Source organism: Saprolegnia parasitica (genome assembly GCF_000151545.1).
Source record: "Saprolegnia parasitica CBS 223.65 unplaced genomic scaffold supercont2.14, whole genome shotgun sequence".
In the NCBI taxonomy this organism is placed as follows: Eukaryota; Oomycota; class Saprolegniomycetes; order Saprolegniales; family Saprolegniaceae; genus Saprolegnia; species Saprolegnia parasitica.
The window spans coordinates 495,054-521,157 of NW_012156408.1; the positions used below are offsets into that span (position 1 = coordinate 495,054).

General features: G+C 58.4%; 12 protein-coding genes across 12 annotated transcripts; 5 read left to right on the plus strand and 7 right to left on the minus strand.

The window, feature by feature from the left end:
- The first annotated feature begins 328 nt into the window (after window positions 1-328).
- On the plus strand, window positions 329-3,165 carry SPRG_05059 (hypothetical protein). The gene is made up of 8 exons (XM_012343568.1): window positions 329-1,043; window positions 1,089-1,512; window positions 1,562-1,771; window positions 1,819-1,924; window positions 1,980-2,294; window positions 2,386-2,548; window positions 2,600-2,692; window positions 2,746-3,165. The coding sequence occupies exons 1-8, from the start codon at window positions 357-359 to the stop codon at window positions 3,034-3,036; spliced, it is 2,289 nt and encodes a 762-aa protein (XP_012198958.1). The 5' UTR covers window positions 329-356; the 3' UTR covers window positions 3,037-3,165.
- Window positions 3,163-4,219, minus strand: SPRG_05060 (hypothetical protein; the record flags this gene model as incomplete). The annotated part of the gene is made up of 3 exons (XM_012343569.1): window positions 3,163-3,274; window positions 3,328-3,420; window positions 3,467-4,219. The coding sequence occupies 3 exons, from the start codon at window positions 4,217-4,219 to the stop codon at window positions 3,200-3,202; spliced, it is 921 nt and encodes a 306-aa protein (XP_012198959.1). The 3' UTR covers window positions 3,163-3,199.
- Window positions 4,220-5,357: 1,138 nt separating this feature from the next.
- Window positions 5,358-6,092, plus strand: SPRG_05061 (hypothetical protein; the record flags this gene model as incomplete). Its single annotated transcript, XM_012343570.1, has 3 exons — window positions 5,358-5,492; window positions 5,543-5,637; window positions 5,687-6,092. 3 exons carry the CDS (start codon window positions 5,358-5,360, stop codon window positions 6,090-6,092), a joined length of 636 nt encoding a protein of 211 aa, XP_012198960.1.
- A 408-nt stretch (window positions 6,093-6,500) lies between these two features.
- SPRG_05062 (hypothetical protein) lies at window positions 6,501-8,172 on the plus strand. Its single transcript, XM_012343571.1, has 4 exons — window positions 6,501-6,724; window positions 6,783-7,409; window positions 7,461-7,569; window positions 7,617-8,172. Exons 1-4 carry the CDS (start codon window positions 6,520-6,522, stop codon window positions 8,125-8,127), a joined length of 1,452 nt encoding a protein of 483 aa, XP_012198961.1. The 5' UTR covers window positions 6,501-6,519; the 3' UTR covers window positions 8,128-8,172.
- Window positions 8,137-9,220, minus strand: SPRG_05063 (hypothetical protein). The gene is made up of 3 exons (XM_012343572.1): window positions 9,046-9,220; window positions 8,607-8,984; window positions 8,137-8,548 (listed from the first exon to the last, which is right to left on the minus strand). The coding sequence occupies exons 1-3, from the start codon at window positions 9,205-9,207 to the stop codon at window positions 8,177-8,179; spliced, it is 912 nt and encodes a 303-aa protein (XP_012198962.1). The 5' UTR covers window positions 9,208-9,220; the 3' UTR covers window positions 8,137-8,176.
- Window positions 9,221-9,721: 501 nt separating this feature from the next.
- SPRG_05064 (60S ribosomal protein L8) lies at window positions 9,722-10,779 on the minus strand. Its single transcript, XM_012343573.1, has 2 exons — window positions 10,266-10,779; window positions 9,722-10,077 (listed from the first exon to the last, which is right to left on the minus strand). Exons 1-2 carry the CDS (start codon window positions 10,745-10,747, stop codon window positions 9,789-9,791), a joined length of 771 nt encoding a protein of 256 aa, XP_012198963.1. The 5' UTR covers window positions 10,748-10,779; the 3' UTR covers window positions 9,722-9,788.
- Window positions 10,780-11,988: 1,209 nt separating this feature from the next.
- On the minus strand, window positions 11,989-13,145 carry SPRG_05065 (CAMK protein kinase; the record flags this gene model as incomplete). Its single annotated transcript, XM_012343574.1, has 2 exons — window positions 11,989-12,516; window positions 12,615-13,145. 2 exons carry the CDS (start codon window positions 13,143-13,145, stop codon window positions 11,989-11,991), a joined length of 1,059 nt encoding a protein of 352 aa, XP_012198964.1.
- Window positions 13,146-14,284: 1,139 nt separating this feature from the next.
- On the minus strand, window positions 14,285-15,069 carry SPRG_05066 (hypothetical protein). The gene has a single exon (XM_012343575.1). It carries the CDS (start codon window positions 15,004-15,006, stop codon window positions 14,383-14,385), a length of 624 nt encoding a protein of 207 aa, XP_012198965.1. The 5' UTR covers window positions 15,007-15,069; the 3' UTR covers window positions 14,285-14,382.
- Window positions 15,070-15,448: 379 nt separating this feature from the next.
- SPRG_05067 (hypothetical protein) lies at window positions 15,449-17,334 on the plus strand (the record flags this gene model as incomplete). Its single annotated transcript, XM_012343576.1, has 9 exons — window positions 15,449-15,585; window positions 15,627-15,651; window positions 15,696-15,794; window positions 15,837-15,949; window positions 15,999-16,103; window positions 16,147-16,267; window positions 16,313-16,396; window positions 16,441-16,710; window positions 16,777-17,334. The coding sequence occupies 9 exons, from the start codon at window positions 15,449-15,451 to the stop codon at window positions 17,332-17,334; spliced, it is 1,512 nt and encodes a 503-aa protein (XP_012198966.1).
- A 51-nt stretch (window positions 17,335-17,385) lies between these two features.
- SPRG_05068 (hypothetical protein) lies at window positions 17,386-17,913 on the minus strand (the record flags this gene model as incomplete). The annotated part of the gene is made up of 2 exons (XM_012343577.1): window positions 17,386-17,787; window positions 17,833-17,913. 2 exons carry the CDS (start codon window positions 17,911-17,913, stop codon window positions 17,386-17,388), a joined length of 483 nt encoding a protein of 160 aa, XP_012198967.1.
- A 313-nt stretch (window positions 17,914-18,226) lies between these two features.
- Window positions 18,227-20,347, plus strand: SPRG_05069 (hypothetical protein; the record flags this gene model as incomplete). Its single annotated transcript, XM_012343578.1, has 9 exons — window positions 18,227-18,418; window positions 18,457-18,685; window positions 18,734-18,808; window positions 18,853-18,860; window positions 18,910-19,224; window positions 19,275-19,399; window positions 19,457-19,881; window positions 19,930-20,142; window positions 20,193-20,347. 9 exons carry the CDS (start codon window positions 18,227-18,229, stop codon window positions 20,345-20,347), a joined length of 1,737 nt encoding a protein of 578 aa, XP_012198968.1.
- An 85-nt stretch (window positions 20,348-20,432) lies between these two features.
- Window positions 20,433-25,663, minus strand: SPRG_05070 (hypothetical protein). Its single transcript, XM_012343579.1, has 16 exons — window positions 24,853-25,663; window positions 24,517-24,723; window positions 23,589-24,461; window positions 23,233-23,534; window positions 22,996-23,179; window positions 22,690-22,945; window positions 22,283-22,641; window positions 22,110-22,236; window positions 21,978-22,071; window positions 21,622-21,757; window positions 21,479-21,577; window positions 21,330-21,428; window positions 21,171-21,284; window positions 21,003-21,122; window positions 20,820-20,960; window positions 20,433-20,763 (listed from the first exon to the last, which is right to left on the minus strand). The coding sequence occupies exons 1-16, from the start codon at window positions 25,636-25,638 to the stop codon at window positions 20,644-20,646; spliced, it is 4,017 nt and encodes a 1,338-aa protein (XP_012198969.1). The 5' UTR covers window positions 25,639-25,663; the 3' UTR covers window positions 20,433-20,643.
- Window positions 25,664-26,104: the final 441 nt, after the last annotated feature.

The window sequence follows — 26,104 nt, forward strand, 5'->3', positions numbered from 1 at the left end:
AAACGAAACATTGAAATGCACCGCTTGCAGACCAAGGGCATCGAGCCCACGTGCGAGCGCAGCACGCAGCCAAAGCCGAGGCAGTAAAGTCATCATTTAATACGTGCGGGAATTCTGCACAGTAGGTGCCACTGGCGAGAGCCTAAACGCTGGTTCAACAGTAGTCCTGTGTGCAGTGTATTCTATCGTACATGTTGAAAACACCCAACGCTGTTTGCAACAGCAAGTGAATCCGCCAATCACAGGCGACTTTCGATGCATGTCGCAGCGCTGGATGCGTTTGCACCAATCACGACGCAGGCTGTCCCGCTGGGATTTTACCACAGCAGCTCGACATCCTCGACGTCCGCGCCAGCATGCACAACGCGTCGCAGCGCGATATCTGGCACGTGGACTACGGCCGGAAGCGGCTCGAGCAGGCTGCGCAGGGCTGGTGGAGCATCATGGTCGTCTTTGGCGTCAACAGCGTCGGCTTCTGCGTCGCGTGGTGCCTCTTCCTCGCGTCGCGCAGCAGTCGCAGCAGCCTCTACTGGATGGGCACCACCGACACGACGGCGACGACGTACCGCGCGCACTTTGGCGCCCACGCGACGCCATTCGAGCGCTTCAAAGCCTTTTACCACAAGTTTCGCGACATCCAGTCGCTGCACATCGAGGTCGGCGACGAAGCCGCCTTCTACCTCACCTTCCAGGTGTACGCCCTGCGGCTCGTGCTTGCGATGAGCGGCTTTGCGTTCTTCGTGCTCGTGCCCGTTTACGTCTTTGCCGCGTCGACGCCGTGGTCGGCATTTAGCACGCTCACGATCCGGTCGCTGCCCGACAAGTCGCCGCTGCTTTGGGTGCCGGTCATCACCACGTACATCTTTTCACTCTTCTACGGCATCTTCCTCCACAAGCTCGGGCGCCTTTGCAACAACCGCGACCCGGCCAAGACGAACCTCCTCTGCATGATCCCCTCGAGTCTCAGCGCCCGCTCGATCCTCGTCTCGTCCGGCGTGCCCAAGCGGATGGCCCAAGACCGCATCTTGTACCTCCTCGACCAGGTATGATTGCATGTATGACACCATATCCATTGCATCACAATGCAGATCTTTCCGGGCTACATGAGCCACGTGACGGTCGTCTACGACTTGGGACCGTACCGCCGACTGCACACGCAGCGTATCGCGGCCGAAGATCGCATCGAACGACTGCAGCTGCTACTGCGCATGCAACTGACCAACTCGGTCCCGTGGATGCTGCGGCTACTGCCAGGAAGCTTGCGGTTCCCCGAGCCAACGTGCTTGCAGGCGCCGCTCGAGGACCAAGTCGCGTCGCTCCAGGCCAGTATTGCCGAGAGCAAGCGGTTGGAAGCGCGCACGCTCGCCTCGATCATCGCCAAGAACGCGGGCACAGGTCGCATCTTCCTCATCTTCAACGACCCGAAATGGAAGGCGCGGTTCGTCAAGAAGACCAAGTACAAGTCCATCACGCATATCCTTGCCCGCGCCCCGAAAAAGTATCACAACACCCGTACGTAACGACGTCGAGGTTTGTTCGCTGATGAGCTGTGTGATGTTAGTCAAGCGCAAGATCGACGAGCTCCAATTGACGCAGTGGACGCTCGACGCGGCGCCCGAGCCCGATGACATTGATTGGGAGTGCGTCTCGTATCAATCGACCAAGCGCACGCTGCTCACGGCGACGATTTACACGTTTCTCACGGTCTTTATCATTCTCTTCACGTCGCCTTTGGCAGTCACTTCGGCCATTTCGTCGGGCGCCTACTCAAGTACGTCCCTTCTAGCAACACGAAGGCGCGATCATCTCTGTGTCTAGCGACGGCCAAGTGGGTCAATGATATCGTGTTTGAAGTCCAAGACTGCGTCGCCGGCCTCTCGCCCGTCGTGGCCAAAATGACCTTCTCGTACATTCCCACCATGATGTACGTACCTCTCTGTCCCCTACTTTTATGACGCGATGATCTTATGGACTTGCAGTCTTGTCATGCTCAATGCCGTGCTCCTCAACGTCGTGTACCACGCGGGGCGCATGCAACCCATGTCGACCGACTCGGCCAAGGAAAAGAGCATTTTGCACTACAGTGCCGTGTGTACGTTCACTGGTTTGACTCTGTGTTTTCCTGGATTTCATATCGTCTGTATCAGATTTGATTTTCAATACGCTGTTTGTGCCAAGCTTTACGTTTGTCTCGATCAACGCGCTCTTCCAGTACTTTCTCGACAAGGGCCAAGTCCTCGACCTCTTCGAAATGCTCTTCCTCAACAACTCGGGTGTCTTCTTTGTCAATTACGGTACGCGCCCCAGTGTCCATTTTACATTTTACATTTTCATTTTTCATTTTTTCATTTTTTCATTGTTTCATTTGTCATATGTCTTTTCTAGTCATTCAGCGGGCGTTTGTGGGCACGGCCGTCGTCATGCTGCGCACTTCCGAGGCCGCCGAGTTTGCGTGGCGCTGGTCCCGCGCCGTGACACCAAAAGAGCGCGCGTACGCGGTCGACGCGTGGAAGTTCTATACGGGCACGCAGTCGGCTCTGCAAATCAGGTACTACCTTGCGTGACGACAGTGCACTTGTGCAACTATCGCATGTGGTAGTGTGCTCGTCGTCATTGTCGCCTTCAGCACGGTCGTGCCCGTGATCTTGCCGTTTGGCGCGTTCTACTTTTTCATGCAGCACCTCGTCGACAAGTAGTCAAGAACGATTTCGATGCTGCTTGATGCTCAATATTGTCGTCGGGTAGGTATTCTCTTTTGTACGTCCGACCGCGCATCAAGGGCAATGGTGCGATCGCCAAGACGAGCACCCACGCAAGCATGTTCCCGCTCATGATCTACCAGTGTGCGATGGCCGGCTTCTTCCTCGTCCGCGGCACACTCTACCAAAGCACGTCCATCGTCGTGCTCCTCATGCTCACGTTCATTCTGATCCTATGGCACTACATTGGCGACAAGGAGCAGCTTCAGCGTGCCGTAGGCAAGGCGTATGCTCCCGACCAGACGATGCTGCTCTCGCCGACGTCTGGGTCGGTTGAGATGTACCAAGACCCGGCGCTTCGTTCATCCATTGCACCATCGACGCCCGCGACCCTCTACGGCACCATGGTGCTAGAGTAGCTTACTGCACCGTTAAAAACCAAAATTGTACAAAATGCGAAAACGCAGAAAAATGTAGAAAAAGTAGAAATGGTACTAACACTACGGGCCGGGTACGACGGACTTGAACTGCAGCGCGCCGTCTTCGAGCCACACGATCGTGGGCTTGTCATCGACCTAGGTGAACAAGAGGTATACGATTGTCTGGTTGGAAGCGAGGGTTGTATTACCACGTGACCAATCTCGCGCGCTTCAAGGGCGTCGCAAGTCGTAAATGTATCGGCGATCGAGATGAGCTCGGCGTCAAATTTCTGCACGTACACCTAGCACAACGCAGGATGGGATAGTGGGTAGGACGATGTAGTGTACCTTAGCGTCCGTGTTGCCGCCAATGCCTGCGAGCGCGCGGCCCTTGAGCGTGCCATAAATGTGAATGTCGCCGTCTGCAAGGACCTCGGCGCCAGAGTTGACCGAGCCAAGAACGACGAGCCCTTGGTCCTTGGCGTAGACTTGCTGACCAGTGCGAACCGAGCCTTCGACAACCATCATACCACGTTGTGCAGGTGCGGCGGCCGGGGCTTCGGCAGCGGCCGACGAGGTGTCGAGGCGCTCGCTGATGATGGCCTGCGCCGCTTCTTCGTGACCCATCGCCTCTTCCATGAGCTGGTGCATCGCAACGCGGTTCATGGCATCGCTCGCCTCGTAGTCGCCGTCGTCTTCGAGCCGCGTGCTAATGATGCTTGGCACCTGCAGCGACTTCCATGCCATGGCCTTGATGTCTTCGCTGGCGTTCGTGATCCCGATCGGATGGAGGTTCTCGCTGCGGAGGGCGTAAATGAGCGAGCGCAGTTCCGAAGACCGGATCGGCGAGTTGTGCGGTGACCCGTTGGAGCTCACGTTGGCCAAGTCGAGAATCACGGGCCCCCGCAGGTTCCAGTTCACGCGCGACTGCTCCACGAGCCGGCGCATGTCGTACTCGCCGTTGACGCGGACGGGCGCGTGAAGGCGCAGTGTCGGGATGAGGTACGCACCGCCGAGGACGTGGATACCCGTGGCCGTCATCGAGGCGCCGGCCTTGGCCACCGCCTTCTGCGCCTGCAGCCGAGCCTGCGCAAGCACCATGCCTTGTGCCTGAAACAAATTGCCAAGTGTTATTAACATTGCGCAACCTGTAAAGATCCGTGTCAAGAAACAGGTCAAGTGCGCCAAAACTAACTCATGCAAGCACGCCACGCGCAGACCACGCTCGGCATCGGCATAATTGTACAAGCTTGAGAGGACGCTGCGTCAGAGCCGGTGGACGTCGTGTGGTGACTCTCAGGGCCTTGGTCGCCGCCAGGATCCGTGGCACGATCGACGATCGAGCTTCGCGCGTCGACACCGCCTCGTCAATACTGCTGGAACGCAATCGCCGGCGCGTGTGTCTACTTGCAGCAGTTTCCACCGTGTCCCTTAAGCCGCATGGGCCAAGCGATGCTGGCAAGTGGTGTTCAGCCCGTCACCGTGCTCACGATAAGGACGCCAGCATCACGATGCGACGAGCTGGTTGGAACGTTGTATTGGCTGCTGGGTGGTTGATCGTTGGACCAACCTTGGTCCTCGGCGATGACCAAGGTTAGACTAATAATCGCGAGCCACCTCGGAATGACGGGAAGTTCCTTCCGTTAGCGTTCACTCTCGATCACTTTCACGCCTTCTATTCCTCGATACATTCCGAGAGCACAGCACAGCAGAGCATGCTCTAACGGGCCGTGCACATGCCGGATGCAGCAGTGTCAGGTTTGCTCAGGATCCGCCTTCGGAGTGGGCGTTCTCGAACTTCAAGTTCGCAGCGCGCCAAGCATTTTCGTCAGGCAGCCCGTTCATTGGTCCACCATCCGCCAATCGTAGTGCGTGATGGCGCCGATCCTCGCCGTTTTGGTTTTCCACATGTGGGAAATACGCTACCATCCGGATAAATGGAGTATAAATTGTGCGTGCGGTGGGGAGACGCCGGTGCACCAGCTTGTGTTGGAGCATCTCTCAAAAACCACGTTTCTCACGTGTGAAAAAGATGGCGGCGTGCCGAATTCCGAGGTTCGTTCAACTTGGTCTTTGTATGCATCGCGAACAATCTGCCCCACGATATCCGGATGATACGAGGGATCCTCCTTGTTTTATGCCCAATTTCAAAAGCACCTTGATGTTTGTATGCGAGCGCATAAAAATACAATCGGTCCCTCCAAGATAGAAGCCGCTCATTTTGCCTTTTGCAACCAAGATGAGCTTCACCCTTCCGCCCCTCAAGTACGCCTACGAGGCCCTCGAGCCCTACGTGGACACGGAGACGATGAAGATCCACCACACCAAGCACCACCAGGCCTACATCAACAACATCAACAACTACATTGCTGGGGTACGACTGCTTACTAGCCGAGGCCAAGGCCGCTCATGCCATCATCCTAGGAGCCCTCGCTCGCCGGCAAGTCGATTGTCGAGATCGTCAAGACGGCCACGGTCCCGGCCGTGCGCAACAACGGCGGTGGCCACTACAACCACACGTACGATGGCGCCATGAGATAGCGACAAGGCTAACAATGGCATATGTAGGCTCTTCTGGACGTTCATGGCGCCGCCGGGCACGAGCCAGGCTGGCCCCACGGGCGAGCTCAAGGCCAAGATCGAACAGGCGTTCGGCTCGGTCGATGCCATGAAGGAGAAGTTCAACGCCGCCGCGTTGACGCGCTTCGGCTCGGGCTGGGCGTGGTTGGGTGTCAAGGCCGACGGCACGCTCGCCGTCTCGTCGAGCGCCAACCAGGACAACCCGTTGATGCCCAACTCGGAGGTCCCGATGATCCCGATCCTCGGCCTGGACGTCTGGGAACACGCCTACTACTTGCAGTACCAGAACCGCCGCCCGGAGTACATCTCGGCCTTCTGGAACGTTGTCAACTGGGACAAGGTTGGTGAGTACTACACCAACCACGCCTCCAAGGGCGAGGCCGTCCCGATCTGAAGCCACGGCCTTGCGTCGTTGCTCTAAGTGTGGCAGCTAATATCAACTGCAACATGATGTATTTCCAATGCGCTGTTTCTTGCCAGCCTCTTGCTCAGGCTGGGTTGGCTGCGAGCCAATATACCTTCCCATGCACGTGGCGATGGTGGCAGTCGTTGATGTACAGGATGCTGCCATGCTCAGGCTATGACGATGTACCCATTGACGCCCATGGGTCCTTCCTTGCGCCAAGTTGTGACGCTGGCTGATGATGGTACCGTAGTCTGCCTCTGGCATCGTGATCACTCCAACGTTGGAGCATTCGCGATTGATCGCTTGGATTTCGACATGTGGACCAATCATCGAAGGCGCTTGTTGTCTTTTCAACCAATGGCAGCATGATAGCCATCACACCCAGCGCCGCAAATCCGGATTTGCAGAGACGAGCATGTACGGCCGCTCGCTCCGCGCGATGGCCGCGACCGCGCGCCAGCCGCATGGCCTCTTCCGCTGCATGAGCGCGCAGGCCGACGACTTTAAGCGCGTCTGCATCGTAGGCTCCGGCCCCGCCGGCTTCTACACGGCCAAGTACCTCTTGAAGGAGCATGCCGGTGTCCACATCGACATGCTCGAAGCACTCCCGACGCCTTATGGTGCTTTCTTCTTCGTCTTCGTTGCCACTCGGCGGGCATCTCATGGCACACTGCGTAGGCCTCGTGCGCTCGGGCGTCGCGCCGGACCATCCCGAAGTGAAGAACGTCATGCACGACTTCAACGAAGTGGCCTCTGACCCTCGCTTCACGTTCCTCGGCAACGTGCGCGTGGGCACAGACGTCTCGGTCGAAGCGCTCAAGCCGTACTACAACGCGGTCGTGCTCGCGTCCGGCGCGTCCGACGACCGGAAGCTCAACATCCCCGGCGAAGACCTCCGCGGCGTCATGGCGGCGCGGTCGTTTGTCAACTGGTACAACGGCCACCCGTCGTTCCGCGACCTGGACGTGCCTCTGGACACCGACACGGCTGTCGTCATCGGCCAAGGCAACGTCGCCGTCGACTGCGCGCGCATCCTTTCCAAGTCGCCGCACGAGCTCGCGTCGACCGACATTTCCCAGCATGCGCTGAACGCGCTCGCGGCCCGTGGCATCAAGAAGGTGCTGCTGCTCGGTCGTCGCGGCGTCGCCCAAGCGGCGTTTACGATGAAGGAGCTCCGCGAGATCACGCGCCTTGAAGACGCCGCGTGCGTCGTCGATCCCATCGAACTCAACGCAGGCCTCAACCCTTCGTCGCTCCAGGAAATCGAAGAGACGCGCGCGCAGAAGCGCATCTACCAGCTCCTAAGTATGTGCTTTCTTTCGTCTAATGCATGCTCTATATTGATGCGGCTGCTAGGTACCGTGGCCAAGGAGCACACGGCGCATGCGGCGCGCGATCGCCAGATCCAAGTCCGGTTCCTCCTCTCGCCCGTCGAATTCATCCCCGATGCCAGCGACCCGACACGGTACAGAGGCTTCGACTGAGGGACACAGGCCAGGACAATGTATATAGCGTCGGCGCCATCAAGGTCGAAGTCAACGCGCTGGACGGCGACGCGTACAAGCAGCGCGCGACCGGGACGGGCGAGTTTGAAGTCATTCCGTGCGGCCTCGTCCTGCGCAGCATCGGGTACAAGTCGCTTCCGCTCGAGAACGTGCCGTTTGACACCAAGCGCAACGTGCTCTCGAACGTCTCGGGGCGCATCGTCGACGTCGCAACGCAGTCGCCCGTGCCCGGGCTCTACTGCGCCGGGTGGGTCAAGCGCGGTCCGTCTGGCATCATTGGCACCAACATCAACGACGCCCGGGACACAGTCGCAAGCCTCATGGCCGATGCCCCGACGCTACCGGGTCCGTCCAAGTCAGCGGATGAGCTGCATGCGACGCTCGCCGCCGCCACCCGCGTCGTCTCGTGGGCCGACTACACGCGCATTGAAGCCGCTGAAGAGGCCGCAGGCGCTGCGGTCGGCAAGCCCCGGGAAAAGTTCACGTCGGTCGCTGACATGCTGGCCGTGCTCGCGTAGACAGTCCGATCGATCGAGGGCAACAGAGACTTCATTCATCATCTCTTGTTTAGCTGGCGTGCGCAAAGCGCTTGGGCCATCGCAAGGACGGCGTTCGTTTTGTGGTCGTAGTTTGTTTGGCCTTGGCTTCCCGAGCGAGCTGCAGCTGGGTGCCAAGCGCAGTCCGCAGCTCGGCGACGGCCGCGCCTTCTTGGTTGCTCTCGTTGGCAATGATGGTCTGGATCGTCTCGTCGCTGAGGTAGAGGAACCGCTCGTAGGCGTCGCCATCGACCTCGAACGCATGCGCGAGGTGCGAGTAGAGCGGCACGTAAAGCGCTGCGAGCTGCCGGCCGTGCAGCCACATTTCAAGGTCCGCGGGCGTCCATGCGGCAATCCCGCTGTTGCTTCCGACCGAGTCGCGTCGCTTGAGGTGCTGCGCGACCTATAATAGTAGCGAGATGCGATTATATGGGATGGATCCATTGATCGATCGTGCGTACATGGTCCTGGACGCGCGCCATGACATCGACGACTTGGACGATCTCGCGGAGCATCTTGACGACATAGTCGCGCAGCTGCGCCGTGGCAAAGCCAATGTGCACCACGTCGTCGTGCCACGTCGTGAGCGAGAGACACGGGTACGGCGTGAGGGGCGGCGCTTTCGCCGACGTACTTGAGACGCGGCCGCTCTGGACGAAGCGAACGTGCGCCAGCGGAAGGCGCGGGACGCGGGCATGGAACTCGTGGACGTTGGAGAAGCAGAGCTGGAGCGTCATGGGGTGGAGCCACAGCATCGTATCGCGGAGCTCGCGCTTGGTCGCACTGCCTTTGCCATGATGCAAGGCATGTGGGAGGTCGAGGCAAGGCACGTGAAGGCCCTGCAGGACATCATGAGGATAAGGATGCGACGATGATAATAGGAAGGTGGGATTCGATGACCTCGAGGAGGACGGACCAGCATTGGCACGCACTGCGGTGCTCGTCCATGAGCTCGTCGTACGACGCCTTCTCGTTGAGGCTCTGCGCAAGGAGCTTGCACGCATCTTCACGCGCTGCGAGTCGTGCCATGCTCCTACTTGCACTTGGTTGTCGAAACAGCATTGAGGTCGACGGCTACGATGGCGGCGCTATGAATAGCTCGGCGTAATAGTGTACGGAGATCCGCCATCTTGCCACCGCTTACCCGCCAACGCGACGGCCAACGCTCTCGACATGGAGACCACATCCAGTCATCCGACGACGTCGCACTCCATCCTGGTCGCCCGATGAGCATCGTGATCATGAGCCCCGACCGGTACCCGGTATGCATGTCCTGCTATAGCAGTTTGGTACCGCTACCCCAGGCCAAGTATGGGCTCTCCCGTTGCAGTGGACTAGGAAGGAGGATGCTACCGTTGTGTCTCTGATGTACCTAAAGTCAAATAGGGCTCCGCCTGGTTCCACCTGCGTACAGAGGTCGTCGTGACAGCAGTCTCGGTTACGGCCCATCGCAGACCAGCCGACGCTTTCAGATAGCGAAGACGAACTCAGATGCAGTGGCAGGCGGCTGCGCAAGGTCATCAGCTACGCCTTAGCCTTGTAGTAGGTCGCGTTGATTTCTCAAAAAGAAAAGCAATTTTGTTTTGAGTCGTGTTGTATTGACATTTCCAAGACTTAGAAGACTAGCGAGGTAGGCCCAACATTTAGTTGTCCTTCTCGAGCTTCTTGATGCCACGAAGGCGACCAGTGCGGCGGGCGGCGATGAGACCGACCTTCTTACCGGCGGGCGCGTCACGGCGGACCGTGGACGGGTGACCAATGTGCTGGTGGTTACCACCACCGTGCGGGTGCTCGACGGGGTTCATGGCAACACCACGCACCTTGGGCCACTCGTTACGCTTGACCTTGTACTTGTGGTACGCGCGGCCAGCCTTGAGGAGGGGCTTGTCCGTGCGGCCACCGCCGGCGACGACACCGACCATAGCACGGCAGCTACACAGCAACATGACCATCAATGCCTGCCATAGAGATAGAGAGATCGAGCGCGCCCCACGGGATACTTACGCACCGCATCAAGCGGGGAAAGTAGTATGGGAACTACTACACAGCACCACGCAGCAAGCTGCGTGGGCGTGTGCCACGGGCTTGCGCCCGGGCGATCGAATGGCCATGCAACTTACGCCGAGGGGATGGTCTTCTTGGAGCCCGACGGGAGACGGATCTTGGTCTTGCCCTTGTCCTCGTCGTGCGAGACGATGACGGCGTAGTCACCCGAGCAGCGAGCGTACTTGCCCTTGTCGCCGATGCGCGACTCGACGTTGCACACGATGGTACCTTCCGGGAGCTGCGAGAGCGGGAGGATGTTGCCGACGGCCATGTTGGCCTTCTTGCCGGCGTAGATGAACATGCCCGTGTACATGCCCTCGGCCGCGATCATGAGCTCGTGCTGGATGCGGTAGCGGTACGGGTCACGGAACGAGACGCGGGCGAGCGGCGCGCCACGACCGGGGTCGTGGATGATCTCCTTGATCACGCCCTTGATGTAGCCCTCACGCTCGACGTAGTCATTCACGCGGAAAGCGGCGGCGCCCTTGCGCGTCTTGGTGTGCGATCGGAAGATCGAACCAGCACCCTTACGTTGGCCACGAATAACACGACCCATGGTAAAATGTCAAATGCCAAACTCAATTGCCCACAGCCAAAATGACTGGTTTTCAAATCGCATCGGGTTATACAGGTTTTATGCGTTCAGAGAGGATTTCGTCGTTCCACCAACCACAGGCAGGTACGGATACGACCGATTTATACGGATAAACAGGCCGTGGCGCGCCATGGACACGCCGGCAGCGTTCCCTGGATGCTAGCCGCTGGATGCAATGGAGTCGTTAACGGGCATGGCGCCTCGGTTTGAGTAGAAGAAGAGCGGGCGACTCGATGCAGTCGTTGCGGGTGCAGAGATGGGGACCAAGATCGTCAGGTGCGAGCGCGCTGAACGTTGCTGTACCATCGACCTAAGCATGATGCAATGCAAGAGGAAGCGCTGGGAGTGAAAGAAGCAAGGGACCAGAAGATCTTCAAGACCCTTGAAGGAAGTGAGAGAAGTCATGGTGACTGGATAAGGGGAGAGGGAAATTGTGCCGAGGCTAAAACGTGCTTGAACGACGTCGCCACGAGCACTTGCAAGGCAATGAGCATTGCAACTGCTTCAAATCTGGAGCAATGGGCAAGCATCACGGCGTAGAGTTCTTGATCGCTTCGAGGTAATGCCGAATAGTGATGATACCGATCGCTATGCTGCGTCCGCTGTATTCAAGACGGGTGTAGAGCGGCGAGTTGGCACCTCCAATACCGCGATCCCGGGTCTCTTGACGGACGACTGCAGTTCGTACTTGCTTTGTGGCTCTGGTTCAGGGGTAGTACATAATAGCTATTATGTACCCCTGCTCTGGTTATGCCACCAGTGTCATGATACTCCATGTTTCCTGGCGCGACAGCTTTCGAGGTGGTCGTTCCCACCCTCAGTGACCAGACTCCATTGGATCAGTGACCAAACTCTACTTTATGACCATGCCCTGCACTCGCAAGGCTGTATCCGACAGAATAAAGGTGTCTGATCCTCGTAATTCCCTACCTCAATGTGTTATCGTGCTGAAGACCAGAAGACCAGGCCATAGACCGACGATGTCGCGAGACCGACGATGTCGCGAGACCAAGAGGGTACCATGGGGTACCATACGCCTACATGTACACTAAGTTGTCGAGCTAAGCTACGATTTCAGCATTTGCCGAGTCGACTCGGAGACGAAGCTATCAGGATACCCCTCGACGCTCATTGGCGCTGCGGCTTCGTACAGCTACACGACAGGTAGTGCCTTGTTGTACTCTAGTAGTTGATTATTGCGGTTATGTTTCGGTTGCGCTAGTGTACAAGGGGCGATGGGCGTCCGTCGGGTGAAAGATATCGATCGTAAATAGCGGGTTCGTCTGTGATTGCTGCGTCATCCATCGGTGCTCGAGCATCTCGGTCGCAGAAAGGCGCTGCGCTGGGTTCTTGGCCAACAGCTTGGCAATAAGATCTTTGGCGTCGACCGACAAATCCGTGCAGCGCGGGTTATCAAAGCTCACGTCACTCTTCTTGATGCGCATCTCCACGAGCTCTTCTGGCAGCGCGCCGTCCATATCGAATGGATGCATGCCTGTGAGAAGGATGTACAAAATGCACCCGATGGCCCACATGTCGGCGGCCTGCGAGCACACGACGCCGCCCTTCTTCGCTTCGAGAAGCTCGGGCGGCAAGTACGCCGACGTGCCAACGTCGTCCGTGCGGCTAAAAACGCTTGGCGGGCCCGCGCTGCCAAAGTCGGCGAGCTTGGCTTCGTTGTCGGCGCGCTTTTCCTTGAAGCGCAAGAGCACGTTCTCAGGCTTGAGGTCCTTGTGCACGAGCCCGTTGGCATGAAGGAACAAATCGCTTGCGCAATGTCGTGGATCATGCGGCGCGCGTCCGGCTCGGAGAAGGCGCCGTAGGTGACAATGTGCTCAAAGAGCTCACCGCCCGCGACGAGCTCGGTCACGACGCACACGCGGTCATCTGCATCCGTGTACACGTCCTTGAGGTCGATGATGTTCTTGTGGCCGCCGAGCGACTTGATCTTTCGCAGCGCGTGGATTTCACGGTGCAGCGACGCGCGGTGGGCGTGGAGCGACTTGATCGCTGCCTTCTCGCCCGTCGTTCGCGAGACGCCAAGGCGCACGACGCCAAATGCACCGGTGCCGAGCGCGTCGTCGCAGATCGTCCACTGGTCCGTGTCGCAGGTCTGGCTGATGCTCGTCTTCTTCTGCTGCGCGGGATTCCGACTGTGCGCCGAGGTAGGAGACACGACCGTGCCCATGCCGAGTGCTGTCAGGCCCGCGACGGCCACCTGCAGCGGCGACGACGGTGTCCAGAACGACCGAACGAGACCCGTGTGGCGAGACGACGACGACGGCGTGATGCACAACGCCGTCGTTTGCTTGCGCAGTGCATGCCACGACCGTGATGTCCGAGAAAGAGGAACGGTCATTGTCGCGTGCCGAAGAGATGTAAATAAGAAAGTGGTCGACCGTCGGCGCTGGCGAGGACATGCGACGTTGGGGCGTGTGTGTCAAACCGACTTTTACCCGATTCGAATGCACCAATGGCCTGTCTTGTATCGGATTGCACGCGATGGGATTGGATCATTTGACTTTGCAGATGGCCAATCGGCAGAATGCGGGCTCTCCAGGTGGCGTTGGCGCCAGAATCTTGCCAAAACGGCGCAAGTGCAAACTCCAACCCAGCTGGCCAAAGGTGGTTTGTCCTGAATTCTCGGCTCGGTTTTTGGACGATTCCTTGTCGACGAACTCGTCACGACCCAGTATTGCCTCGCTTCCACGGCTGCGTTCTCGGAGGCGGCGGGTACTAGTACATGTAGGTGTCAGTTGCATCCCATAGAAGGCGCAGCGAAGACGCTGAACGTAGTGTCTCGCGACCGTGGCGACCCGAGCGTGCTTCAAAAGCATGTGCAACGCTTGAACTCGCCCGCCCTTCCGGCAAAAGTTTCGGCGTTTCGGCGTCCGGAAACGTTGTCGGATTTGAAGCCGCACGTCGCAGGATGCGAACGGCGTTGTCGCACGGCAGTGGATGATGCTTCACGAGGAGCTCCTCCAAAGCTCACGGACGAGGCGGCCGTGGGCAAGTCGCTGCAGAGCAGAGATCTGATCCAGATTCCCAGATTCAGGCGCAAACAACGAGTAAAAAAGTGACGCCCGTACCACGTGGCAATCCAGTTCCAGATGCAGGTCGTGGATCGCGAATCTCTCACAAAATATTGTTGGAGACTCGCATATCAACCGCTTCCGTTCACCAGCCTCAACGAGCGCCCTGCTGTGTACTCGTATGTACATTGAAGCTTCCGTGCACCGCTCTGATGCGTGCCCCTCTTCTAAGCACATCTCAAAACACCACGCGTTTCATCAAAGCTTCTCGTGTCCTCTGCGATCCTTCAGGCCGCACGGTTGACGGTTGCCACGTAGTACTACACGTGTACGTAGCTGAAGGAGCCAGACCCTTCCTCGCTCACATCGGACGTCCCATGGATGCCCGATGAGTGCCATTGACACCTTGCACACAATGCGTCCTCGCCTTGCAGCGTGCCACGTCATTTCGTGCTCGCCTCCAGATCTCGTTATCTTATTGGCATCAGTGGAATTCAAGTATGCAAGCTGCAACAAGTGGGAATATACATTGACTAGCGTACTAAAGCCCAAAAGGTGGGTGTTTCATGGAGCCTCGACGAACGTGGCTTCGATCGAGAGGCTCTTGCGCACGCTGCGCAGCTGAATCCACGTGCTCGTGAGCTGGAGGAGCTGGAGAAACGCAGCAAGCACAAACGTTGCGGACGCGTTGAGTGAGACGGTCACGACGACGACAATGGCCGCCGCGAGGTAGAGACTCAAGAGGATGCGGTCGACGCGGAGGAGGTAGCAGAGAAAGATCTCGGCGCGCTTGCGACTCAAGTCGTCGTCCGCCGCCATGACGAGGTTCGGGCATACGAGGTGCCATGCCAAACCCTCGAGGAGTGCTGTCACAAAGAGAAATGCAACGGCGACGTACGCGTAGCTGCACAAGTCGCCTCTGCAGTCGGTGCTGGTGAGGACCCAGACGCCGGCAGCCACGAGCGCGGCGCCGGCGAAGCCGCTCACGATGCGCTTGAAGCGGGCGTGGTACGGCAGGTCCATGATCGAGAAGAATAGCGCCATGCAACCCATGCCACCGGCAAACTTGTCAGAGGGTCCGTCCTTGAAGGGTGTCATGGCCGCGCATGCGATCCACGCGCAGAGGCCGATGAGCACCTTCCGCACGATGGCTTCGCGCTTGTGCTGCGCGAGGCCGTCCGTGACCATGCTCGTTGTCGAACAAGAAATGCGTTAAATGGCGTTTAAACCGAATTCGAACGTCGCCCGCCGACCACCTTCACTGCCCGTTGGCAACGGCGCCAGCGTATTGGCCGACACCTACAACGAGTACGGTAAAGCTGCCGTCGAAGCGCTGATTTACACCTATTTCTTGCCGCGTAGTACGTACGGTGCTGCACTGGATCGTCGTCGTGATATGCGATGGGACCACGTCCCGCTGGTACTGTAGCTGCTAGGCCAGCGGGCGCTGTGCTTGGCTACGAGCTTGAGGCACGACGCATTTGCGTCGCTGGTTGTAGTGGTGGTACAGTAGTGCGTTTTACTCCGTGATACCAAGTCCTTTGTGTCTTGGACAGGTTTGGACCGATCTGCGTTTTATCTCGTTTAACGCCCACGAACGCGTTTTTAACACCAGCTGGCGCATTGGATCATGAAGGGCCACGCGGACAAGGCGGGTGACTGGCGCGAGCACTATGGCTTCCTTAATGCGACGGACAAGCTGTTCTTGGCTTATCCCTGTCCGACCAAGCCACGTAGCCCCAACGAGAGCGACAAGGCGGTCGACTGGTGCGCATCTTCGCTTGCGCTTGCCATCTCATCGATGCTAGGGCCATCACGATGCGACCACAGACCGTAGGCCGCGGTTGCTATTTGCAGTGGACTTGGATGAGCGTTAGGCGAGTGATTTCCTCAATAACGAAAATGCTGTCGAGCAACTCTCCCTTTTGAGCCAGCCCGTGTCGCCCAAGGAGCGCGGCCAAAACATCCTCATCCTCGTTGCGCCGCCAGAGTCGACGGTATCTGATGCATCGCGGTAGGGACCGCCTGGCGCCGGCAAGACATCGTATATGCAGCTGCTACTGGCGCATTTGTACCCGGTGCCGGCCGAGCGCAAGCGATATACGTTGTCTCTTGAAGCCGACCACATCGAGTCGACCTGGCGTCGCGAGGCTACATCCTATCTCAAGGGTGCATGGTAGTGAGCGCGACCTGCTCGTCAAGGTGCAGACATTTACACGCTACCACGAAAAGCACACGGTGTTGGTCGACAAGTATCTCTACATTGCGATCGAAAACTTTGATCGGTAGTCAAAATTGCACTATCGCATCGCGTAACCTGCGTCGTAGGCTCAACCCGCGTGTGCAGCAGCATACGCTCGGCCCGATCTGGGACACGATCAACACCAAATCGATCTACTTTATCTTGACCGTGACGCCCGATGCGAGCCGCGTCACCGAGCAGATCCGAGTACGACCCATGGCACGCTTCTGTCATCTTGGTGGCGTTGGCTAGTCGTCCAGCAAGTGCATTCCACTCGCGCCGCTCACGCCGCTGCACGTGCTCGAGAAAGTTCTGCGCATTTGCACCCGCGAACGCGTACGCAGATGCGATCGAGTAGCTCGAAAAATGTGGCCGCGTAGATTGGCTATGTGCGGTCGGCGATCGAGTCGTTGGTCGCGCGTAAAAAAGCCAAGTGCATCCCGAGCGTGCAGCTGCTCCAGACGTTGTTTCTGTCGCACCACTACCTCAGCGTTGAAAACGTGCGCAAATCGCTGGTAACGAAAGCGAGCACGGAGCCGGCCAACCGCGTCCTCTCGATTCCAGAGGTCACGTTTCCCCTTCGGCGCTGCACTGTCTGCACGCTCCTCCCACCCTGCAAGCACATCACGCTCGACAAGATGTACGCCAAGGTCTGCAACCTTTCATTTTGACGAAGATGAATACTGTACTATGGACGATCGACGATCTCTCTCTAGGTGTCGCACATGCGCGCGCTGTATCCGCAAGACAACCAGCGCGCCGTGTGCCCCGACTTTGCCCGCACCGGCGTTTGCCATGCCTTTCATCGCCGCGCCAAATGCCTCTACGACCACCCGCTGGAGCTACACGACATCGATACATCGCCTCTCGCGCCGCGCTGCAGAGTGCACACGCTGCCGCTGCCATGCGACCACTGCGCGACGCTCACGCGCAGTGCGGTCGAGGCGAAAGCCCTCCACGCGCAGCTCAAATCGGCCCAAGCAAGCCATGTGAAAGCAACCAAAGAGCTCGGGGTTGTCCAGCACCGCCTGTACCTCCACCTCAAGACGGAGGCGACGCTGTGGGGCAATGCCAAGCGGCAGTTTGACGCGACGACCGAGCATCTGCGCGGCCTCGTGGGCGCCGCGACGGCCCATGTCGCGCAGTGGAAGGATGTGATTCACGATACGACGCCCAAGGTGGCCGCGCTGGATGCGGCGATTGCGCGTGGGTTTTGTAAAGGTGTCGGCAAAGGCCAGGCGTACCCTGTGAGGCTGGCCGAGACGACAGTGTAGCTTGAATACACTACATACTCGTACTCTGAACGACAAGAACTTATGTAGCTTTTAGTAGTTGGCAAAAGCCGTTGGTGCCGTAAAACGCAGTGCAGGATTGAGCTCGCACTGCTGCGCAAACGCCTCCTGCTCCGAACGAAGCGCGAGTGCGAGGCGGTTGTAGTTGTCGCCAACGTGGTACCCGTACGGATTGAATTTGGCCTTGTCCAAGTTGCTCTGCATCTCCTCGATGCTAAAGTAGTCGACGACCTTCTCGAGGATGTACGGGTTGTCAAACTCCTTCTTGCTCCGAAGACTCGCCGTGAAGCTCAGGCCACGCTGTGTGTGCGCAATGTACTGGTCGACCTTGGCTTGCGTCGCGGGCCGGCATGTGCCAGCTGGCAGCGGCGGCAGCTCGGGCAAACCATCGACAGGCCGTTCGTTGGCCGGCGCCCGCGCTTCCGCCAGCGTCAGCTCGTCGATCAGCGTCGGGGCGGGTGAGGCGTGACGTGGCGCAACAGGCGAGCTCGCCGCGCCCACGTCGCTGTCGTCCGAGTCGGAGCCGTAGTCGGCGAGGCCCAGTGGGTTCCACAGCGCCATTCCACAGTGGCCATTGGCCTCGTGTGATTGGCTCTTTGGAATGGCGCGATTGGATTGGCTTAAAATCCGATCTGACAGATCAAAACAAAACCATAACCTTTCGCCAACGCACAGTGTTTGCGTCGACGGATCGCGTTTGCGACTTTGCAGTTTGCCCTTGACGTGGCAGCATAGTACGTAATCCACCGTTGTCAATAAGACCTTATCTTTATGGAGGACGACCTGCTTTCGGTGGGTAGAGCTTGTGCGTTGAGCGCACGTATACTGCATCGGACAATTCAAACGCAGCCTGAAACGTTCGGCTCGGCGACTGATGCTGCAGAACCCGCTCGAGCGCATCCGCCTCCAGCGTGCCAAGAAGGTGCTCGACATGCAGCAAGACCAGCTGCGGTCGCAAATGCGCATGGAAGGCGAGCACAAGCGATCGCACGACCCGTACCAGCACGTCATAGCGTCGCCGCGGTCGTCGTCGTCCTATGTGCGGCTCCCGCCCGCCACATACAAGGTACCGCTAGTGACATGGACTCGAGACAACGGGCATAGGGTGTCCCGATCGCGTCGTACCCCAAGACGCGCGAGTTCTGGGCCACTGTCGACTTTACAAAGCTCTCGACGCGCCAGCTCCGCGCGGCCGCGGACCTCCTTGGCGTCGACTTGGACGGAAAGAAGGTCGCGCTTGTCGCTCGCCTTCAAGATTGGGTCAACGCGGCCGCCATTGAAGCTCGGCGCAAGCAGCTCGAGAAGGAAGCCCGGAAGCGGGAGCGCCTCGAAGGTAAACACGTGACGCTTGCAGCGGCGCCAAGAACAAGTGACTCTGTAGCCTCGGGCGGCGTCTTTGGCTGTGGCAACAACTTTGCGGGCCAGCTCGGTCTCGGCCATCGCGATGCGATGGCAAGTCCGACAGAAATCACGGCGCTCAAAAGTCGAAAATCATCCAAGTGTTTACAGTACACAACTTTCTTTCTCCCTCTCCACAAGGACATTTGATGCGTGTAGGGCTTTGATGCGGACTTTGCCTACGCGCTCTCGGCTGACGGCGAAGTGTTTGGCTGGGGCGGCAACGGCGTCGCCCCGATTGGACACTTGCCGCGCGAGGTGTACGATGTCAACCAAGAGGGCGACCACGGCCCTCTCAACGATACCTTTCTGCTGCCTCGCGTCGTCCGGAGCCTCCGCGTCGAGGAGGTTGTGAGCATCTCTTGCTCGCGCGCGTCGGGCCACGTCGTCGCGCTCAACTCGTCCGGGCAGTGCTTTGGGTGGGGCAAAAACGATTTTGGCGAACTCGGCCTTGGCCACGTGCGGTCGCCTCCGGTGCGAAGACGCACTCATTCCTTATTGGTTGTTCTACGGTGTACGAGTAGGCGCCGGGGCCGCAGCTGCTCGAGAACTTGCGCAACATGGTGGTCACAAGTGTCGGTGTCGGCCACTGCCACACGGTTGTGAGCACAAACGGAGGCCACGTGTACGCCTTTGGCGCCGCATGGGGGTACCTTCTTCGATTATCAACTTGATACTAGCATCGTATCTATGTACTATATCCTAGAGGACAGCTGGGCGTCGGCGGCACGAAGCGGGAAGGGATCAAGGACCCGCACCTTCAGGTGTGTTTTCCGTCCCCAACGCTCGTATCGTTTCCGGTGCCTGTCAAAGTGTCGTCCGTGGCGTGCGGTGCTGTCCACACGGCCGTCGTCACGACGTCTGGCCATCTCTACACGTTTGGTTGTGGCGACGGCGGCCGTCTCGGTCTCCAGACGACTGGCGACGTCATTGCACCGACGCTCGTGACAGCACTCGAAGCGGACTTTGTCTGGCGCGTCACGTGTGGCAACTGGCACACGCTCTGCATTGCCGGTCCGCGCACCAAAGCCGCGTCGTCGACGACCTTGCGACACGGGTGGGTCTACGCCTTCGGGACCGGCCTGCACGGTCAACTGGGCCTCGGCAAACAAAAGCAAGCCTTGCTTCCAAGTAGGACCATTCATGGCGTTTACAGTCCTCTTGCTTGATCGTGTATAGCTCGCGTGCCAGAGCTGCAGCGTCGAAAGGTCAAGTGCATCGATGTCCACGTCTCGGCGTACCACTCGGTTGCGCTCGGGGCCGACGGCTCGGTCTTTACGTGGGGTCGAAATGCATCCGGGTGCCTCGGCCGCACGACGCCCGACGAGATCGCACCCGACCCAGATGTCGTCGCCGCTGTCAAGACATGGGGGTACGGCCCCGTGGCCTCCAGTACGCCGTCCGCATCTACCTCGTAAAGCGAATTGAAATGGTTGATGTAGTAGCTTGTGGCTGCCGCTTTACGCTCCTACTGGCGTCGCCGTGGCCAGGCATCAAGAAGGAAGCGTTCCACGATGTGCAGACGATGAATTTGCGCCGTAAAATGACTGACAGCGCGCCCGAAGCCCCTCGCTTGGACGACGACGCCGATGGATAAGCGTGCCAGCGTACAAATTGTTTGTCTTCTGCGAATGGGCTGCTTTGTCTCTTGTGAATAATGGGCTGAAGAGCAAACTAATAGCTGAGGATTCTCGTTATTAATGGAGCAGCAGCATACCCTTGGCACTAGGAGCGAGTGCTGTAGAGCGGCATTGGTATCGCGTGCGATGGGCGCGGCTCGCTGTCGTCGGCATCCAGCGCCGCCTCGTCGCGCGGCCGCGACCGAAACAAGCTTAGCGCTTCCAAGTTCATGGCCGAGACGCCCCGCAAGAAGACGCGCCGGACGTCTTCCTCCTACGGCATCACACATTGTATCACCCACTCGTCCCTTTGTTCAAAGTCGTGTACGAGGCGCGTCTTCTCGAGCGCGTATGCATCCATGTCGACCCGCGCCCGGTGCAGCTGGTCGCGCAGCTACGCGTCAATCGTTGCAGTTTAGCTTGTACGATGTTAGATCGTCGAGAGCAAACCTCTTGAAGCTCGGCTGCATGGGCATTCTGCAGCGCGAGAATTTCTTGTGTGTGCGCACTGCTTTGTGCATGCACCAATCGGCCCTGCAACTGCGCGCGGACATACGCGCGCCAGTGCTGGAAGGGACGGCGGGGCAGTCGCTACCCATCCACTTAAGCAGTGTCGATACAGTGGCGACCCACCGAAAGGTACAGCGACATGGCGCGACGCAGGTGCTGGCGCTTCTGGCGACGCAAGAGCATGTGTTGCTTCCATGCCCGGAGACACCGCACGGCCGAGCGAGCGCTCGACCAACGCCGATGCTACCTCAGTGTTATGGAGACTCCCATGCCCGCGTGCATGGTCCGTACTGTGTCGATCGCGCGTCGGTGCAATGCGTCGGCCAAGCGCAAGAGAAGGGTCTCTTGTCGCTCTGCCGTGGTCTGCAGGCGATGCTGCTCCAATGCCACGGCGTGCACCGACCGCTAACATCGCTGTCGCCGCCACGAAGAGCACGGCAGCAAACGTACTCTCTGCGCGTCAAGTTCTTGGAGATGCGCTGCGTTGAGCTGCAGGACCTCGGCAGCGTGCTGCTCCAAGAGACGTTGCTGCAGTCGAGAAAAGAGGCGCTAGGAGAAGGTCCATGAAAACCTGTCTTTCAACGCATATATTGCCGTACGGCAGACTCGGCACCCAGCGTCATTGACGTTGAGGTGAGAAGCCCACTGAACGCCTTGGCTTCGTCCGTGTCGCTCTCGAAGGCCCGCAGTGGCTGCACCTACGCTGTCTTAGAGCTTTTTCAATGACAATGGAGTTTTGTACCGGCGCGCCCACGAGACTGTCACTGCGGTCATTTCGCATCGACGCCGGCGTCGACGGCCACAAGGTAGCATCTTCCTTGCTGTACGGCGGCTCGTCCCAGAAGCGCGCCGCTTGCAGCCCCAGTGATTTCAGTGGCCTAAGCCTGTGATCAGCATCACGAGGCGATCGAAGACGACGTGCGAAGGAACGGCGACGACGTCGGTCGTGTCATCTTGGGCTTCGAGGAGGTCAATGGCCGCCAAGTGGCTCTCGAGCGACTGGAGTGGATCCATGGATGCCACCTCGAGGTCGTTTCAAGAATGGCGTGGCAAACAGAATCTCAACCACTGTTTTGATCTAAATACTATCTCGGTTACACCGCCAGCTTCGGTGCGCTCACGGCGCTGAGCGCAGAGCTCGTGCGGGACCCGTTGAGGATGGCTGCGATGGCGTCGGCCATGCGAATGCCGTCTGCCGGCTGGTCCAGTTCGTGAAACAGTGGATTTGACGCTTTGGCTTTTGCAGCGTGTCGGCGAGCTGGCGCTCGCTCGTCGTGCGCCGCGTCACCACACGCCGCACGCCCAATGCGTTAAAGTACTTGTTGAGGATCGTCGTCTTGGCCGGCGCGCGAGCCATCTATCGCGCTATATCAGTGGATGCGGAACAACTTGGAGGTACGTACGTCTAAAAAGTACGTGTCGATCGACTGCGTCTCGTCAATCGCGACGGCGCCGCGCGGAATGAATTTGAATTCGGCGCAGGACGCGAGCTTGGCGTGCGTGGCAGCCGAGATTTGAATGTGGCCTGGGAGGCTCTTGGACTCCATCGCGTTCGCAACGACCGTTTGGCTGCCCCAAATGAGATACCGCGGCTTCTTGATACCGACGACGCCGCCGACGACCTTGCCGCTGTGAATCCCAATGCGCATTTGCAAGTTGACGTTTTGGGACTTTCGAAAGTCGTCCATCTCGCGCAGCATCTCGATTGCAAACGCGGTGATGGCAATGGCATGCGACTTTTCACTCTTGTAGTTGGGTAATCCTAATGTGGCCAACATGAAAATACTGGTCAAAAGAGAGAGCAGAGTACCGCCGATGACGATAAACGCGTCACCGACCGTGTCCATCTTGTAGACTCCAAACGCATCGAGATGCTTGTCAAAGGCCGAGTAGACCTTGTTGAGGAAGAGACACGACTCGACGGGCTTGAGCGTCGCACTGAGCGCTGTAAAGCCCACCATGTCCGAGTACAGAAGCGTGACTTCGTCGAGTTCGTCGACGATCGTGCCTTGGAGTAAGAGCGCCTCGGCGTATTCCTGGCTCGGGAGCATGTTCGCGAGCAGTTCCTATAGTGTCATGAATATATATAGTCGTCGATAGACAATTCTGTCCATACTTCGCATTTGCGCTTCTCGGCGTTGAGCGTGTGCTTGAGTAGAAAATCCATCCGGAGCCCAATCTCGCGCTTGTAGCAAGCGACTTGGCCAATGCTGAACGAGAAGCACGTGATGACGAGGTAGCCGACAATGTTGGCGATGCCGGCGCCAATGACCGCGACCAGCACGAGGTAGACGACAATACTGTGCATACAAAAGGATCATTTTTGCACGATAATCGTCATGGAAGGACGTACTTGAAGACGTTGACAAGCATCGAGATCGTAAAGCGAAAGCGGAGGAGGAGGCTCACCGACACAATGTAGATGATGTTGGCGGTGAGGAAATTCCGGCTCGGCTGCAAGAGCAAGTTCGCGTTGAGGAGCGTCATGACCGCCAGCATCGCGCCACCTGCGACTTGCTGCATGTGGAGCAGAAAGAACTTGGTGTAGCTATAGGCCAAGAGAAGCAGTAGCAGCAACACGGCTGTGACGTCGAGCGCAAGCACCGACGAGCGCACGCTCACCGAGACGTCGCGATTTTTCGCCATCGTCACCATCTACCCAAGCGCAATGAGAACGACCAAAGGCATCGAGTAGACAGAACCACGCACCTCGAAGACAGTAGTCAAGGCGAGGACGACGACACCGACCCGTAGCGCGGCTCGGAACTGGCCCATGTTGTTGACGTTGTATTTGACCATGAACGAGCTCTCCATGTTCGTGGCGTAGGCACCCCCGAGTCGCTTTGGGACCTCGACGCCGGGCTTGAGCTGAAATGCCAGCGTCATTTGGTGCATGTGGAGGGCGTCGGTGGCGACGGCGGTCGCCGTGGGTTCCAGCTTGGTCGCATTCGCAGACGACATGCGATGTAAATGCGATGTGATCGCCTTGTCTTCAGCGACATCAAACGCGCCTGTGAGCCCCGTCATACCGTGACACGGCCGCGCGATCTTGCGGTTGAGCCAGTAGAGCATGAGCTCGCCTTTGCCCTTGAGCGCGACTTTGCCGCGGGGTGTGATATCGTAGCCGCCGGACCGCATGAGGAGCTCGTACGTTTGCGCGCTGATCTGGATCTTGCCCGGTAGACACGACGAGCAGACGCGCGACGAGGTGTTGACCGTGTCGCCAAAGAGGTGGTAGCTATACGTCTTGGAGCCAATGACGCCGGCGACGACCGGGCCGCTATGAATCCCGATCTTGAGGTGGATCTCTTCGCCTTGGCACGTCCAGCGTTCTTGCTGCTGGATGTACATCATCATGAGCGCCATGTCCGCGATGCGCTCGTGATGGAACGGGTCCTTCACGGGCACGCCCGCCGCACACATGTACGTTTCCGCGATCGCCTCGACCTTGTAGACGCCCCGCGCGTCGGTCGCTTTGTCGAAGCAGAAGAAGATGCGGTTCATGAGCTTGACGAGCTCGATCGCTGGCGTCGTTTTCGAGAGCCGGCCAAAGTCACTGACGTAGCAAAAGAGAATCGACACCTACCGTCCACACAACATATATATAGGTACATATCAGAACGTAGAGGGGACGCACCTCATCGTACTGCTCGGCAAGTCCGTCGCTGCGATTCGCCTTGAGATTTTCTTTGATGTGCGCCGGCAGCATCGTCTCGAGGAGGTCGTCGCGCCGCTTTCGGTCGTCGGCGACGTTGAACCGGAGCACAAACTCGAGTCGTACGTGGCGCTCGTTGTGGTACGTGGACACCATACAAAAGATCGTCAGCACGGGTCCAAATGCAATCTAATAGCATATACACTGGCTGAACATGAGAGCCGAGTCCGTATCGTACCTGAGGGTCCCAGATTGCAGCGTTCGACGGGTCGATGGCAACAGGTACCACCAGCATGAGAAGCGTGTGGACCCACGCACAGACACATGCGGCTCGAAACATGAGCCCAGTCGAGTGAAAGACCATTGCAATGAAGAGCAGCGACGAGGCTTGGGACCACCGGCCCGCATAAAAAAGTAGAGCGACGTGTCGTCGCTGCCGTTGGACGAGACTTGCACGACGACGCTTGTGCCAAGCACGAGAAGCCCGAGGAGGAGATAGTAGACGACCATGGCAGTGTCGAAGCGGAGGCTAAACCACGGCCGGAACGTCAAGTGGCGAAAGATGAGCGTGAGCATGATCGCGGTCGCGCGCGTGAGGAGTAGCCCGGTCTGCGCTGCGTTATTGGTCGCATATCCAAAGCTGAACTCGACAACGCCCATGAGCAGGTGCAACATGGTCGAAAAGATGCATGCGCTGCGGACCTTGCCGAGCACGTAGTGTTGGTAATGGCGGCAAAAGATGTCTTCTAAATGGCGGTTGGCAAATCGAAGCGAGTAGCGATGCATGGTCCCCGAGTAGCCGGGTTGGCCCGCGCCGCCGAGGTAGGTCGGCGCCACCTTGGACGACTCGATGAGCCGACGGGATCGACTGCCGTTCTCGGTCGACGCTTTGGACTTATTGCGGTGCGACGCCAAGTCGACAGCCGTCGTGCGGTGGTCGAGAAAGCTACGCCGCTTGAGCGAATTGGTCTGGTCAAGTCGAAGGGCTGTTGCTGGCAGCACCAATGACTCTGTCTGCGGTGATGCGTCGCTCAGCCGGCGCTCCGACAGCGTCGTTGTGAGCCGTTGCGGCGGCAGTGTCGGAAGACGCGTCTCGTCCTCCATCACCGTCGCTTCGCGCCACGGCGCCGGATCCTAAAAGTGGTACGAGAGTTTCGCCGTTGCAGTGAAACCACTCGACCTTTCTACGCACACACGAGTGTAATCACAGGAGGCTCGAGCCATGCTTACGCCAAGAAAAAACAGTAGCGTGGTCACCTCGCAACTGTGTGTTTGCTGTCTGTTTGCGAATTCAAGTCTCTCACCCTGCTACGAGACTCTGATAGCAGGACAAGGGACTTCAATTCGAGCCCAGAAGCCTACCAGGCACAGAAATTTGGCCTATCACTTAAACGATCGCTACCTCTTACCATGGTCATGTACATACCGAGAGAATGCTCCCATACTTGGTTGGCCTCCCCATGGAACCACGTCAAAACTCGAATAGATTCCAGTTGGGCTATCGCTACCCCTTACCCTGGTCACAAAGTTGTCTATGATGCTTCAAAACTTGGTCGGACAAAGGCGAACA